General features: G+C 39.4%; 1 protein-coding gene across 1 annotated transcript in view; it reads right to left on the bottom strand.

Moving 5' to 3' along the window:
• lhpp (phospholysine phosphohistidine inorganic pyrophosphate phosphatase) overlaps positions 1-13,576 on the bottom strand; it is a 101,990-nt gene that overhangs the window by 68,408 nt on the left and 20,006 nt on the right. Inside the window, exon 6 of the mRNA XM_034194381.1 lies at positions 12,397-12,488. Within this exon, the coding sequence (XP_034050272.1) occupies positions 12,397-12,488 (92 nt within the window). The remainder of the gene's footprint in view (positions 1-12,396; positions 12,489-13,576) is intronic.

Genomic DNA, 13,576 nt, shown 5'->3' with positions numbered 1-13,576 from the left:
TTAAAAATATTAAAATGGGACCATTCCCCATTTTTAAATCCCTAATATCTCGGCTGACGATACAAGGTTGAAATTTTGCAGTTTACTGGTAAAAACGGCATTATTTTGTGAAAATATGAACCAAGTATGTGATGGTCAATGTTGAGGAAGAAGATTCAAGTTCTAACCCCAGAGGTCCATGGATGCATTGCTCTTTGGATACCACAGTGTGATGCAGATGAAAGTCTATAATTCTGCCTGGATGGAACGCTAGACCAATGAAGGTTACTTCGCAATCCAAGGCCAGTGCCCATTTTCTGTTGGGTGGACTAGGATTAGGACAAGAACAGGCAGCCTGACAGGGCTCAAACCCAGCCCTACTCCAATCCCACTGGACTACGTGCTTACTGTGGAGGCCTCTAGTGAGTTCACATTGACTGACCCTAAAATAAGCACATAATTTTGTATAGCAGAATGTCCACATATTCCTTTAAGCCCAAAATGACATCCGCAAAACCAGTATTTCTACCTCCTTACTTTATTTTGAAATGGTGAAGTTGAAGATAAACTGTTTCGAATTCAGAGTGCTGTTTCGTTCTTCAAAGACAAGAACCATTTAAAAGTAAACACATTATAATCTAGTGTGACTAGAAAAGATGCTTTTTTATGTTTTCATTCAGAAATAGCCCCTACAAAAATATGAAAAAGTTTGCCAAAGCAAACACACAGAAATCTTGTGAAAGTAAAAATATAACAGTTGAACAGCATTTAAGCTGATATTTGTGAATATTTTATTATGCTGTCTATGAAATACAAACATACCAAATGAGAAATTTTCCACAGTTCTAAATAAATGTTAAAAGTTGTCACATTGGTAGTGGAGCTACACTCAGCTACTCCAGTCAAAAGGTTTTTTATTGTAGGCTGATATAATTAGATTTATCGGTGATTTGTGGCTATTCCCTTTCCTGTGTTGTCAGTGGTCCTGTGACTATAAAGTGGTCATTTCTCTGAGTCAGATGGGAACTGGAGGCCTGCTCAGCATCTGGATGACTTGAAAACAGCTGTGTTTTCACAGATCTGACTGTGTTTATAGCTGTTCCCAGCGAGCCTGGGTTCACTGAGCCTGTTTGACTAAACAGTGTTAAATCTGCCACACACCCAGGCTCCCAAAATTCATTGTCACCGTCATGGTTTCTCTCTTTTATCCAAAATAAATAGAATCCATTAAGTCTTCTCAAAGAGCTGACATATTATGAGGTGTGCATACCTGAGGAGTAAAAACTCAGGACTAATTTGAAGCTCATCATTGAGCTCGTGTTGCAGCCTGTGCTTCACGTCGCACCTTCAAACCCAGAAAAGTTCAAAGATCAGCTCAAGGTTCCTGCAAGACTGGACAAGTAATATAAACTATAACCACATCTGCTCTAACCAAAATGTGATGAGACTTAAATGTAAGTTTTACCAGGAGAACGGACATGAAAGCACAGATTTCACCCCAGTTTTGCAAGGAGGAATCTTCTTCCTCAAGTACCGTAGTCCAAACTTAAGTACCACCACAAAGACCACTTGAACTTTTTCCCATTCACAGAATGAGCCCTAAAACATGAAACGTAGCACTAAACTGAATTTATCATAACATGTTGACGTGCGTTTGTAGGAACATGAGCATTAAGATGTGCATTGCTGAGTGCATCTGCAATAGTGGTGGGAAAAAAAGCTCCCTTTATATTTTTTCACGTAATATTTTATGTGATTTTTGTGTTGCTGTGAAACTGTCGTTTGCGTGCAGTCGAACCCGCTGACACGTATAGCTATTACATGCATGTGAATAACTGAACACGGGGGACAGATTTTACAGAGTGCACTGTGTGCGCTGTTGATGACAGGATTAAGGCCAGCTGATGCTCAAACAGATTACTCAGCATTCTTTGGTTACGTGACTGAGACATACATGCCAATTCCCAGCAGCGAAGCCCATTATGGCGCATATAACTCCATGGCACAGATGGCAGCAATACTGGGATCAAGGTGGTTCATGTCCTCCAAAGCATCGTGGACAGTAGACAAGTACATTAACTGAGATAGTGTGCTGAGGTACACGCACTTCAAGTATTTGTTTCTGGTTATCATGTACTTAATATTATGGCTATTAATATGATATATCCAGATACAACAATGGCCTTCTACATACAGCTGTATGCAAACCTTTGGGCACCCCTGATCATTTTCATGATTTTCCTTTATAAATCATTGGTTGTCTGGATCAGAAATTTCAGTTAAATATATCATATAGCAGACAAACACACTGATATTTGAGAAGTGAAATGAAGTTTCCATTTACAGAAAGAGTGCAATGATTATTTAAACAAAATTGGACAGGTGCATAAATGTCACTGCCTTGTCATTTTATTGATTTGAATACATTTAGCACTAATTACTGGAACACAAAATTGGTTTGGTAAGCTCACTGACCCTTGACCTCCTTACACAGGTGAATCCAGTCATGAAAAAGGGTATTTCATGATAAAGGCCATTTGCAAATGTTTCCCCTCTTTGCATCTCTTCTAATAAGTGGAAACATGGGAGCCTCTAAACAACTCTCAAATGACCTGAAAACAAAGATTGTTCAGCATCATGGTTTAGGGGAAGAATACAAAAAGCTATCTCAGAGATTTCAGCTGTCAGTTTCCACTGTGAGGAAAACGAAGACCACAGGCACAGTACTAGTTAAGGCCCGAAGTGGCAGGCCAAGAAAAATCTCATAAGCTGAACTGAAGGATGGTGAGAACAGTCATAGTCAACCCACAGACCTCCTCCAAAGACCTACAACATGATCCTGCTGCAGATAGTGTCTCTGTGCATCGTTCAACTATACAGTGCACTTTGCACAAGGACATGCTGTATGATGCTGTAATGCAGAGGAAACCTTTTCTGTGTACATGCCACAAACAGAGTTGCTTGAGGTATGCTAAAGCACATTTGGACAAGCCAGCTTCATTTTGGAATAAGGTGCTGTGGTCTGATGAAACTAAAATTGAGTTATTTGGACATAACAAGGGGTGGTATTCATGGCAGAAAAAGAATATAGCATTCAAGAAAAACACTTGCTACCTACAGTAAAATTTGGAGGTGGTTCCATCATGCTGTGTGGCTGTGTGACCAGTGTAGGTACTGGGAATCTTGTTAAAGTTGAGGGTCACATGGATTCCAGTCAATATCAGATTCTTGAGAACAATGTTCATGAATCAGTGACAAAATTGAAGATGTGCCGGGGCTGGATCTTTCAACAAGACAACAACCCTAAACACTGCTCAAAATCTACTAAGGCATTCATGCAGAGGAACAAGTAGAAACGTTCTGGAATGGCCATCTCAGTCCCCAGACCTGAATATTTTTGAAAATCTGTGGTGTGATTTTAAGCGGGCTGTCCATGTTCAGAAACCAACAAACCTGATGTTTTGTAAAGAAGAATGGTCCAAAATACCTTCAACCAGAATCCAGACTCTCATTGGAAGCTATAGGAAGTGTTTAGAGGCTGTTATTTCTGCAAAAGGAGGCTCTACTAAATATTGATGTATTTTTTTCTGTTGGGGTGCCCAAATTTATGCACTTGCCTAATTTTGTTTAAAGAATTACTGAACACTTTCTGTAAATCCTATAAACTTCATTTCACTTCCTAAATATCACTGTTTGTCTGCACTAGTAGCAGTTTAGGGGACAGACATTTTTGTACTGCATTATCATTGGCAAATTTGCTAAAAGGTTGGTGTCATACTTTTCTATTCTCTTCTTTTTCCTTTGAACTTTTTACCTCTTCATTTTTGTAAGTAGTAGTAGTCTTATTAGTAGTAGTAGTAGCTGTCTCTTCTTGAGGCAGCTGTAGTTGCACCCTAACAGTTCTCTGGATTCCAGGATAGGTGGGAGGTGACAACTTTGTTGGTAAAAATAAAGTTTTCATTTCAGCCTGTGAATCAAACCCACCCTGTAGCGGGTAATCGGCTAGTCATGTTCATAAGACATATTGTTTTATCCTCATTAACATGTAAATGTATGCAATACATACACCAAACTAGAGCACTGCGCTCTAGTTTGTGCAAACCTCCAATTCCACAAATTTTTACCTTGGAAAACATTTTCAAGGTGAAAGTCCTGTTAGAAGTGGCTTTTCACAAACTAAAATATATAATACAAAATATAGACCGAAAGGGCTTTTTAATGTTAAAATCAAATATCTGCTAAATCCGCAATATCAGATGTTGATCAAACTTAGACTACTCATTGAGAGTGCCAGTTTGCACCTCAGTGTCACAAATGAGACTGACTGAGGCACTTTTGATTGAGACAGAATGCAAAATGTACCCCAAATGGGCTTTTCAATATTAAATTCAAATGTCCATAAAATCCACAATCCGGGTCAGATCAAGATCAAACTTTGAGAGGCAACAGTGAGTGCCAGTCTGCACCTCACTTTCAAATATGAGAGTGATTGGGGCACGTTTGATTAAGACATAATGTAAAATATACATTAAATTGGGTTTCCAATGTTAAATTTGAATGGCCACAAAATCTATAATCTGGATCAGAGCCAGATCAAACTTTGTCAGACGATAGCGAGTGCCAGTCTGCACCTCACTTTCAAATATGAGAATGATTGGGGCATGTTTGATTAAGACATAATGTAAAATATACATTAAATTGGGTTTCCAATGTTAAATTTGAATGGCCACAAAATCTGCAATCTGGATCAGATCCGGATCAAACTTTGTCAGGTGATAGTGAGTGCCAGTCTGCACCTCACTTTCAAATATGACAGTGATTGGGGCACGTTTGTATAAGATATAATGTCAAATATACATGAAATGGTGTTGTCAATAAACTATACCATCCTACATAACATCCAAATATGAGAGAAATTTGATCTATTTTAACAGAGGTATGAATTTTTTTAAAATTTGTTCAATGTTAAACATGGGGATTTTTTAAATTTTCCAAGATTTTTCCTGACTTTGCTTGAATTGAATCAGTTCTTGCTCATCAGGATATAAATCTTAAGTAAGTTTTCATAATAATATATGAAAAATTGTGGCCTGTTCAAACAAACAGGGGCAAAAACATAACCTTCTCCAACTTTGTTGGCGGAGGTTAACAACCTCATAATTTAATCAGCTCATCTGCTCTCCCGGATGTATCACTTGTGTACGTATTAAGTGCCTGTCATTTATTTTTCATGCTTCATTATGTTCACAAAACACATCCCTTCGTCCTCATTAATCTGCAAATATATGCATCAAATCACCTTAAAACGTAATTGGCTCATCTGCTCCTTAGGAAGCATCAATTAGGCAAATATTAATCACCTACCATGTATTATTCTTCAGGTATTACCATGTCACAGAACATATCAGTTCACCCTCATTAATATTCAATTATATCTACAAAACAAAAACACAACCTAAATTTATCTATCATGTAAGTATCAAGTATCTATAATGCATTCTTCATGAGATTCTTCAAGAGTGATCACGTTCACAAGACGGATCACTTCATCCTCACCAGTATTCAAATATGCACCAGACAACCTTAAAATCAAATGAGCTGATCTTTTCCCAGTGTAAGTATCGAGTGTCTAACATGTATTGTTGATGAATGTGTTATTTTCACAAGCGTGCAAAGATGACACCACATCACACATGGTATGCACACAGTGGTGGGACATTTAAAAAAGGCTTTCCAGAAGGAGTGCCTCAAGTGTATAAAAAAAGTATTTAAAATATTTGAGAACTGGTCACCCTTTCCAAAAATATGCTAAGTAAAGACATAAAACTTAAAGCTAAGGTATACAGCGACCCCTCCTACACCCAGTCTGTTTTCTCATTTCTCCCAACCATAAATGCAACATATTTCTTTTAAAATAATCAACCATATGGGAGTGTAATTACAACATAAGAAGGGCGTCCCAGTAACCTCCAGATTGGGGACCATAAATCCTTCACTGGCTATGTCGTTGTGGGTGAGACATGTTTTCAGCATGTGGAGTGAATAAAGTTATATTTGGGACACTTTCTCAATTAAACCAACAAATCTGGTAGACTGTATGTAGAATGAAGGGCTTGTCTTGCATGTTCGGGAGGGTGATTATGTGCACAAGTGGCGTAAGGGCGTCCTCTTGTGGCAATAGTGCACACATTTTCTGATTATACAATGTTGCTCAAAGCATATTTGACAATAAAAGGTTAATAAAATCCTAAATATTGAGATTGTCTGTTAACTACTACAAACCAGACCAAACCAAAAAGATGGTAGGCGTTAATGCAACCTTTACATTAAACCTCTGAAACCAGTCGTTTGGTGGCATGGGTACGTATATCAAAATCACACTTGCACAGTTGACAACATTCACTCATATTTGCCTATTTCTCATCAAAATATCCAGTCTACACATAAGACACAATTACTTTGGTCAAATTTCAGTAAGCTGTAAGGACTTCATTCATTTTTTATATCTGCTTATTTCATTCATCTAAGGGTGATGGCAGGACTTGTCTTTAGATAATACATCTTAAAATTCCTGTGCAGAGAAAGTCTTAGAAAGATCTGGTTTTGAATCATATTCACATGACACAAAATAAGCTTTTGAATCATATTCACCTGACACGAAAGAAGCTTTTTAAACTCATATAACACTCCCTAATACAAGTAAAATAAATCTCATGACAGTTTTATCAGCTAATTTCAAAAATTCTTAAGTGAATGTCTAGTTTATAAACAAAAATGCATCTATACCCAATATAAGACAACCACCGAAGTAAAATTTTTGTAAGATACTGTATAAGGACTTGTCTTTAGATAGTCTATATTATAATAGCCAAGTGGCCTCTGTGTGTGTGTGTGTGTGTGTGTGTGTGTGTGTGTGTGTGTGTGTGTGTGTGTGTGTGTGTGTGTGTGTACGGCTTCGATCATGCAAAAACTGGGAGGAGCTGACATTTGCCGTTTTGCATGCTTATGTATTTTGGGTCAAGGGTGAACGCTGCAAAAACAGAACACTGATAAAACTAATAGTTTTGGAGAAGCTACGAATATTAGCTAATGTTGCTAATTATATCTTGGACTCACATGCCTTTCCAGCAGGGGGCAGTAAATCATCTTTATATTAAAAGCATGAATGTAAGCACATTTAATTATAAATATGTTAAAAACACATGGATGACAGAACAAAGTGAAGACACTTATTTCCATTGTGGTCCATTTAATAATCAAATGACAAAACAGAAGTAATAATAAAATAGTAATAGTGTGTGTATATAACAACAACCTAAACAATTTATAAATACATTAAGACAGTAAATCAACATTAACAATTACATAATTAACAGGAAATAAAAGGCATGAGTTCCTCTTCTAAAATTTGTTGAGGTCTAAGGCTCTAAAAACATTCTGGAATCACACACACGATTCCAACCCATTGCTTAATTTATAACCACCCTTGAAAAATGTCAGCTACTTTTACTTGTTAAAGATAGAACACTCCTTAATAAAAGTAAAATGTAGCTCAACGCGAGTTTTCTCAGTTAACTAAGAAATAGCTTAAGTGAATTTGTCTAATTTGTGGGAAACATTTACTCTACACTCAATATATGATAACTGCTTAAGCAAAATATCAGTAAAAAAAAAATAAAATAAAATAAATAAATAAATAAAAGTTAAAATTTAAGTGAAAGAGTCCTGGTAAGTTCAGTCATATTAGAGATGAAATAAGCTTTTATAATTTGCCATAAGATTTTTAAGCTGTTGAAGACATCACACTGCCTAATAATACTGGAAACTTTAGCTCAAAGTGAGATTTTTCCATGAATTAAAAAAAATCTTTAGTGAATGTAGTCTAAAATGTAAATAGCACTTAATATATGACAGAATGACTTCACAAGTAAAATTTCAGTGAGATATAAGGATTTATTTGTAGGTGTTTCATCTTAAAAACATTGATAAGTTGTGGTATCAAGTCTTAAGTGTCGTTAAATCCTGATATTGTTAAATCTTGGTTTGAGTTATATCCGAGATGACTGGGGGGTACTATAAAATTTTTAAGCTGCTGTGCTGTTTGCTAAAAACGAAAGATTAAAACAATCTGAAGTTGTTGTGGGTCGGTCCAGGCATTGTGTATTTATTTGTCTCTGTGCCATTTTTGCATGTGTGTAGTTCTGGTCTGTCTCCCGTGAAGCTTTGTGTCATGGTATGTATGTGTCTGGAACCGTGGGTCTTGTCGGGTATATGTGTATGTTCCATGTTCATGTCTGGTGTGTATGTGGGTGCACCCCCGGTTCATGCGTGGGTCTGGTGTGTGTGCACACCCCGGTGTGTATGTCTTCTGTGTGTCTGTCTGTGCTTGTTGTCATTCGTGTGGGTCTTTGTCGTGTGTGGGATTGTATCTGTGGTGTCTCCATCCATGTGGGGGTCAGCTGTGTGGTCTCCCGCTGTCCGTGCGCCCTTACATCTTCCCCGTTCACGGTCTTCCGTGTTCTTGGGATTGTTTGCTCATCAGTTCCTTTATGGAGTATTCATGTCAACACTTCATTCTGTTTGAGTTCCGTGTTTATTCTCTGTGCATTGACATAGGTTTCGTGTGTTGGGGGGGGGTAGTTGTGGGTTGGTCCATATATATATATACCAGCAGTCATAGAGCGCGAGGCGGGGTACACCCAGGACAGGACAGGACGTCAGTCTGTCGCAGGGCCACATACAGACAAACAAACACAGTCACACAAACTCGCACACCTATGGACAATTTAAAGATTCCAATCCACCTAACCTGCATGTCTTTGGATGTGGGAGGAAGCCGGAGCACCCCAAGTAAACCCACGCAAACATGCAAACTCCACACAGAAAGGCCACAGGTGGGAACTGAACCCATGACCTTCTCGCTGTGAGGCAACAGTGCTAACCACTAAGCCACCTGCTGCAAATGTGTGTGTGTGCTCCTTGTTCATGTCTGGTGTGTGTGTGTGTGTGTGGACAGGCCCCCGGTTCATGTGCGAGTCTGGTGTGTGCACGCTCCCGGTGTTTACATCTTCCATGTGTGTCACTGTTTGTGCTTGTTGTCATCAGTGTGGGTCTCTGTCGTGTGTGCGTGTGTGCGTGTATCCGTGGTGTCTCCCTCATGCATGTGGGGGTCAGCTGTGTGGTCTCCCGCTGTCCGTGCGCCCTTACATCTTCCCCGTTCACTGTCTTCCATGTTCTTGGGATTGTTTGCTCTAGAGCTGCTACAAACGACTTTTGATAGTCGACTAGTCAACGATTATTTTGTGATTAGTCGACTAGTCGGATCATACATAAATTGCAGCTTATCGCATTTTATCGATATCGATACCATTACCGATTCCGCTTATCAATCTGATTCCTTATCGATACCTCCTGTGAATTTTCTGTCTGCTACAAGTAGGCTTTACAGGTTTTCTATGTTAACATTTTATTGAGTCTTAAAGTAAATAAATATGAAATTGGTCACTGGATCCTTGATCTCTGGACATGCATAGAAAAAAACCCTGTAGTTTTTGTCAAAAGCATTTCCTTTCATGCATTAACAGCATCGATGTCACTCCATACGTCTGAGCTGAGCTCAGCTGGCTGCTGGAGTCTGCAGGTCTGCAGCCATACAGTCTTGGGCTGCTGCACGTCAGCCAGAATGTCTCATTTTGGGAGGAAAAAAACAAACCAAAATATTTTGATCGATTGCAGGTTATTGTTTGTATTATAACGTTTGGAAAGAGCTGTCATTTGATTTAAACGGCAATTTAACGGACTCTATCTTTCTAACTTGACTCGGTGGCGCAGCGTTTGGAGCAACGGAACGGAGGACGATTCTCATTTCTTTCTCCCACTTATTCACTTTTAGAAAAGGAGTAACCCAGGGGTCTTATTCGGGTTTTTAAAAACCGGAATATGAGTATATTCGGGTTTTTAAAAACCGGAATATGAGCATATTTGGGTTTTTGCAGGTGTTTACATGGCCGTGCGCAACCAGGTTATTGCTAATATTCCAGTTATGAAAGGGTTATTGGCTGCATGTAAACGTAGTCACTGATTTTGAGGATAGTGATCTTATGTTAATGAGACCCAGACTAAGGACCTCAGTGGGGCTGACAGTTGGACTGTTTGGGTTTAGGGGGTGGTTAGGGTGGTGGTTTAGGGTGGAGGCTGTCTGGCATCAGGAAGCCAAGGCGGTCCCAGAACGAAGGCCGGTTATCAATAAAGCAGGGCTGTGAAATGAAAATTGTGAAATCCGAGGAAAATTTGCGGGGGGAGTACAGCTCCCCAGGAGCTGGGGTCTAGGGCCCTGTGGAGCCCCACAATTAAATTCTTATCTAATGATACTTTTTCAGCATCTCCTGGAAGAACAATTCTCAAAATTAATACATATTTAAATGATCCTACATTCAACCTTTTATTTGATCTGTCAATGATGATGTTGAAATAACAGAATATGACGTGGAAGCAGGACCTGGAATGATTTTCCTTTTAATTGTAAACCAAATTATGCAATAACTCAGAACAATTAAACTACATGAAATTCATGAAGACTGAAAAGAACAGAAAAAGCTTGTAGAATATTTGGAAAATCATGGTAAAATATCAGTAACATACCTTATAGTAAAAAGTCACTTATATTCTTGTGTAAATTCATGCAGCCTAAATCCATTCAAAGCCACAATGTCAAAGTCTAGATTAGTGAAAAAAGTCACATAATCTTGCCTAAAATCCTGTTTGAACAACAGAATGTTTATTTTCCAGGGAGATAAAAAATTCTTACCGTGTTTCCTGAGAGAACACAGTTCACTTTTCCCGTTTCTTTTATCTTTCAGATGTGTTGATGAAGCCAGCAACGATTCCATGGATTCTTGTCCTAATAAGACTTGCTCAAACAGTCTTTCTTGCCATCCTCTCTCTCTGCGACGTCGGTCCGTGACACAGACATGCTGCACAAATCTTATTTTAAAAACTTGAAAGCTCTAAAAGTTTGGGATGTCCACATGCTAAGTTTAGCTTAAGCGCCGCACAGGAGCAACACAGCGTCGCCGCAGCAACCAACCAGTCCTGCTTTACTGTCGTAACAGCTACACTTCGAGTGGCAGTTTTCCTCCGCGAAACTCCGCGGATCCGAGGAAACTGATTTGTATCTGTAACACACAGATCAGTGTCCGCTGACTTATAAAACTTACACGATGTCATAAAAAAGAACGCTTTGCGATAAGCATTTTAAAAACTCAGTGATGTTCACGATTAAACAGTACATCCCAACACCCCACCCCCCCTCCCCATGATGAAATCCTCAGAATCCCGCGGATTCGTGGAGTTTTCACAGCCCTGATAAAGCTATAGCCTTGCTGTCTACAAAATTGCGCCAGCCACCTATTTAACAATGTCAGCCTGCTAAACGCCTCATCATTACCCCAGGAGGGGAGGAGACCAGAGACTATTAATCAATGCTGACACATCTTTCTGGCAAGGTCACAAGTCCTCTCTATGTCCATTTTTGTGACCTCTGAGTGCTTCATCCTGACATCATTGGTGCCGAAGTGAATAACTATGTGACTATATCTCATGTCATGTTCCTTAGTCTGCCTTCCCTTCTGCAGCGTCAGCACCCTAAGATGGGAGGCAATGTTGGGCGCTCTGGCCCCAGGAATACATTTAACGTCACCCGGCGTCTGTAACCTGACTTTGATAGAATCCCCTATCACTAAAGTCCGGCGTTTCAGCCTGGAGACAGGAGTCGAAGTCACTCATGGGGTCAGAGAATTCACATCAGGCAAATCCAAGGGGGAGAACCGATTTACAGTTTGCAGTGGCGAGTGTGATCGGGGTACCACAACCAGGCACCAAGCCCTACGGGGCTTCCTCTGCCTTGCCACAGTCTGAAAGCCATCCTCCACAGCCAGCGTTTCAAGGCTGATGCTAATGGGCACGCTAGCTGGCACAACACTAACCTCATCTGGAGTGTCCATAACATCTAACTCCACTGAGCTAAGAAGCTGTTCTAACTTATGGATATGGCTTCCTAAAAGATCCACCCTATCTTCCAACATCACGCAGGATGGTAATGGTTCTTAATAATTCCCCAGCAACACGTGCCATTAATCGTAACATGTGGTAACAGGTTACAGCAGCTCCTGAGGACACCTGAGGCCTCTGCCTCAAATCATCACATTCGTGATCAGCGGCCAAGAATGTATACTTTGTGGCATTCATAACTTGTCGTTATTATGTGTAAACGCAGCATTACTGAAAATTTACTTAAGTGATTGTGTCTTACATTAAGTGTATATCAGATATTTTGACTAGAAACTAGACAAATATACTTGGTAAGATGTTGCTCAGAACATTAGTGGACTCGAAACAGAATTTGGCATCAACACTAACCTGTATTTGCCCGTCCTGACTTGTATGCCTTTCATTCCGCAGTGCTGGGCCCCGCCTACATCATTTACAAGATCATCGCCAATCATCAGCGCCTGCAAGTAAAGATCATAAAGAAAGTGAGGGTATGAATTCTGTAGATGATGTGTGTGGAAATGATGTTGCTCCAGCATGAGGCTTGTCACATATGAATGTGTTTATATGTGTTACATAGACCATAAACCGCTGTTTGGTAAAGGGTTTAAGAAAGAGGAAGACTGATGCAGACTCAGGCATGACACAAGTCAAGGAGGACTCGTGAACTCATTTCACTAACTGTGCTCCTGAAACTAAAACCAGCACCAGACAGAAGGGCTCCTATTACATTTGAACTGGTGTATCTGGTTTTGCATGTTTGTGAAACAAATGTGTGATGGAATGTGTCTTTATCCAAAAACAAATCAAACCACAAAACTGGCTCAAAGCGTGCCCACCAAGCACAGCACTGGCACACCCAGATTTTAAAGTATCAGGCAGTTACAGAAAATATTATGTAGCCTTTTAAACAGTCACGTTCACCAAAGGTAAAACATCTGAATTCATTTCTACTAAGAAGTGAATTAGGAATATGAGTTCATGAATACCAAATAAGAGTGAAAACAATAGCAATAGTTTCAGAGAGAACTGACTGCCACTGCAGATGCGGACTGGTTTTAATTTCATGGGACAATAAGTGACTCAATAAAAAGGAATTTCCTCTCAAGAAAAGTAAAACCGCTGCCTCCGTTTTAAAAAGCTATCGGTGCAATTAAAGGTTTTAGAAAGGGCAGCAGATATGGCCGTGCACATTCTAGGCTCTGCAGTTAAAGATATAACACCAAATGAATCTAGCAAGGCTTATTAGGCTGAGGTGAAACCATTTCTCAAAAGTGCCAACAGCTGAATCCAAAAAAAAAAACCTTGAGGGACATCGCATCACTGCAAAAACTGTCCCTTTCAAAATAAGCAAAATAATCCGAAATCTAGCCAAATTGTCTTGTATTAAGCAAAAAAATGTGCAAATGGGGTGAGAAAAATTTACTTGGTTAGAATTCTCAAAACTAGAAAAATGCCTAGGCAATGAATAATCAGAATGTGCCTTAAAACTTGACAGAATTCTTATGTTAAGATTAGCCTCCATCTTAAAATAAGGAAAACAATCTTG

The sequence above is a fragment of the Thalassophryne amazonica genome, chromosome 18 (genome assembly GCF_902500255.1).
Source record: "Thalassophryne amazonica chromosome 18, fThaAma1.1, whole genome shotgun sequence".
NCBI classification, from domain to species: Eukaryota; Metazoa; Chordata; class Actinopteri; order Batrachoidiformes; family Batrachoididae; genus Thalassophryne; species Thalassophryne amazonica.
Note: the sequence above shows the minus strand (reverse complement) of the source record. Positions and strands in the feature narration are given on the sequence as shown.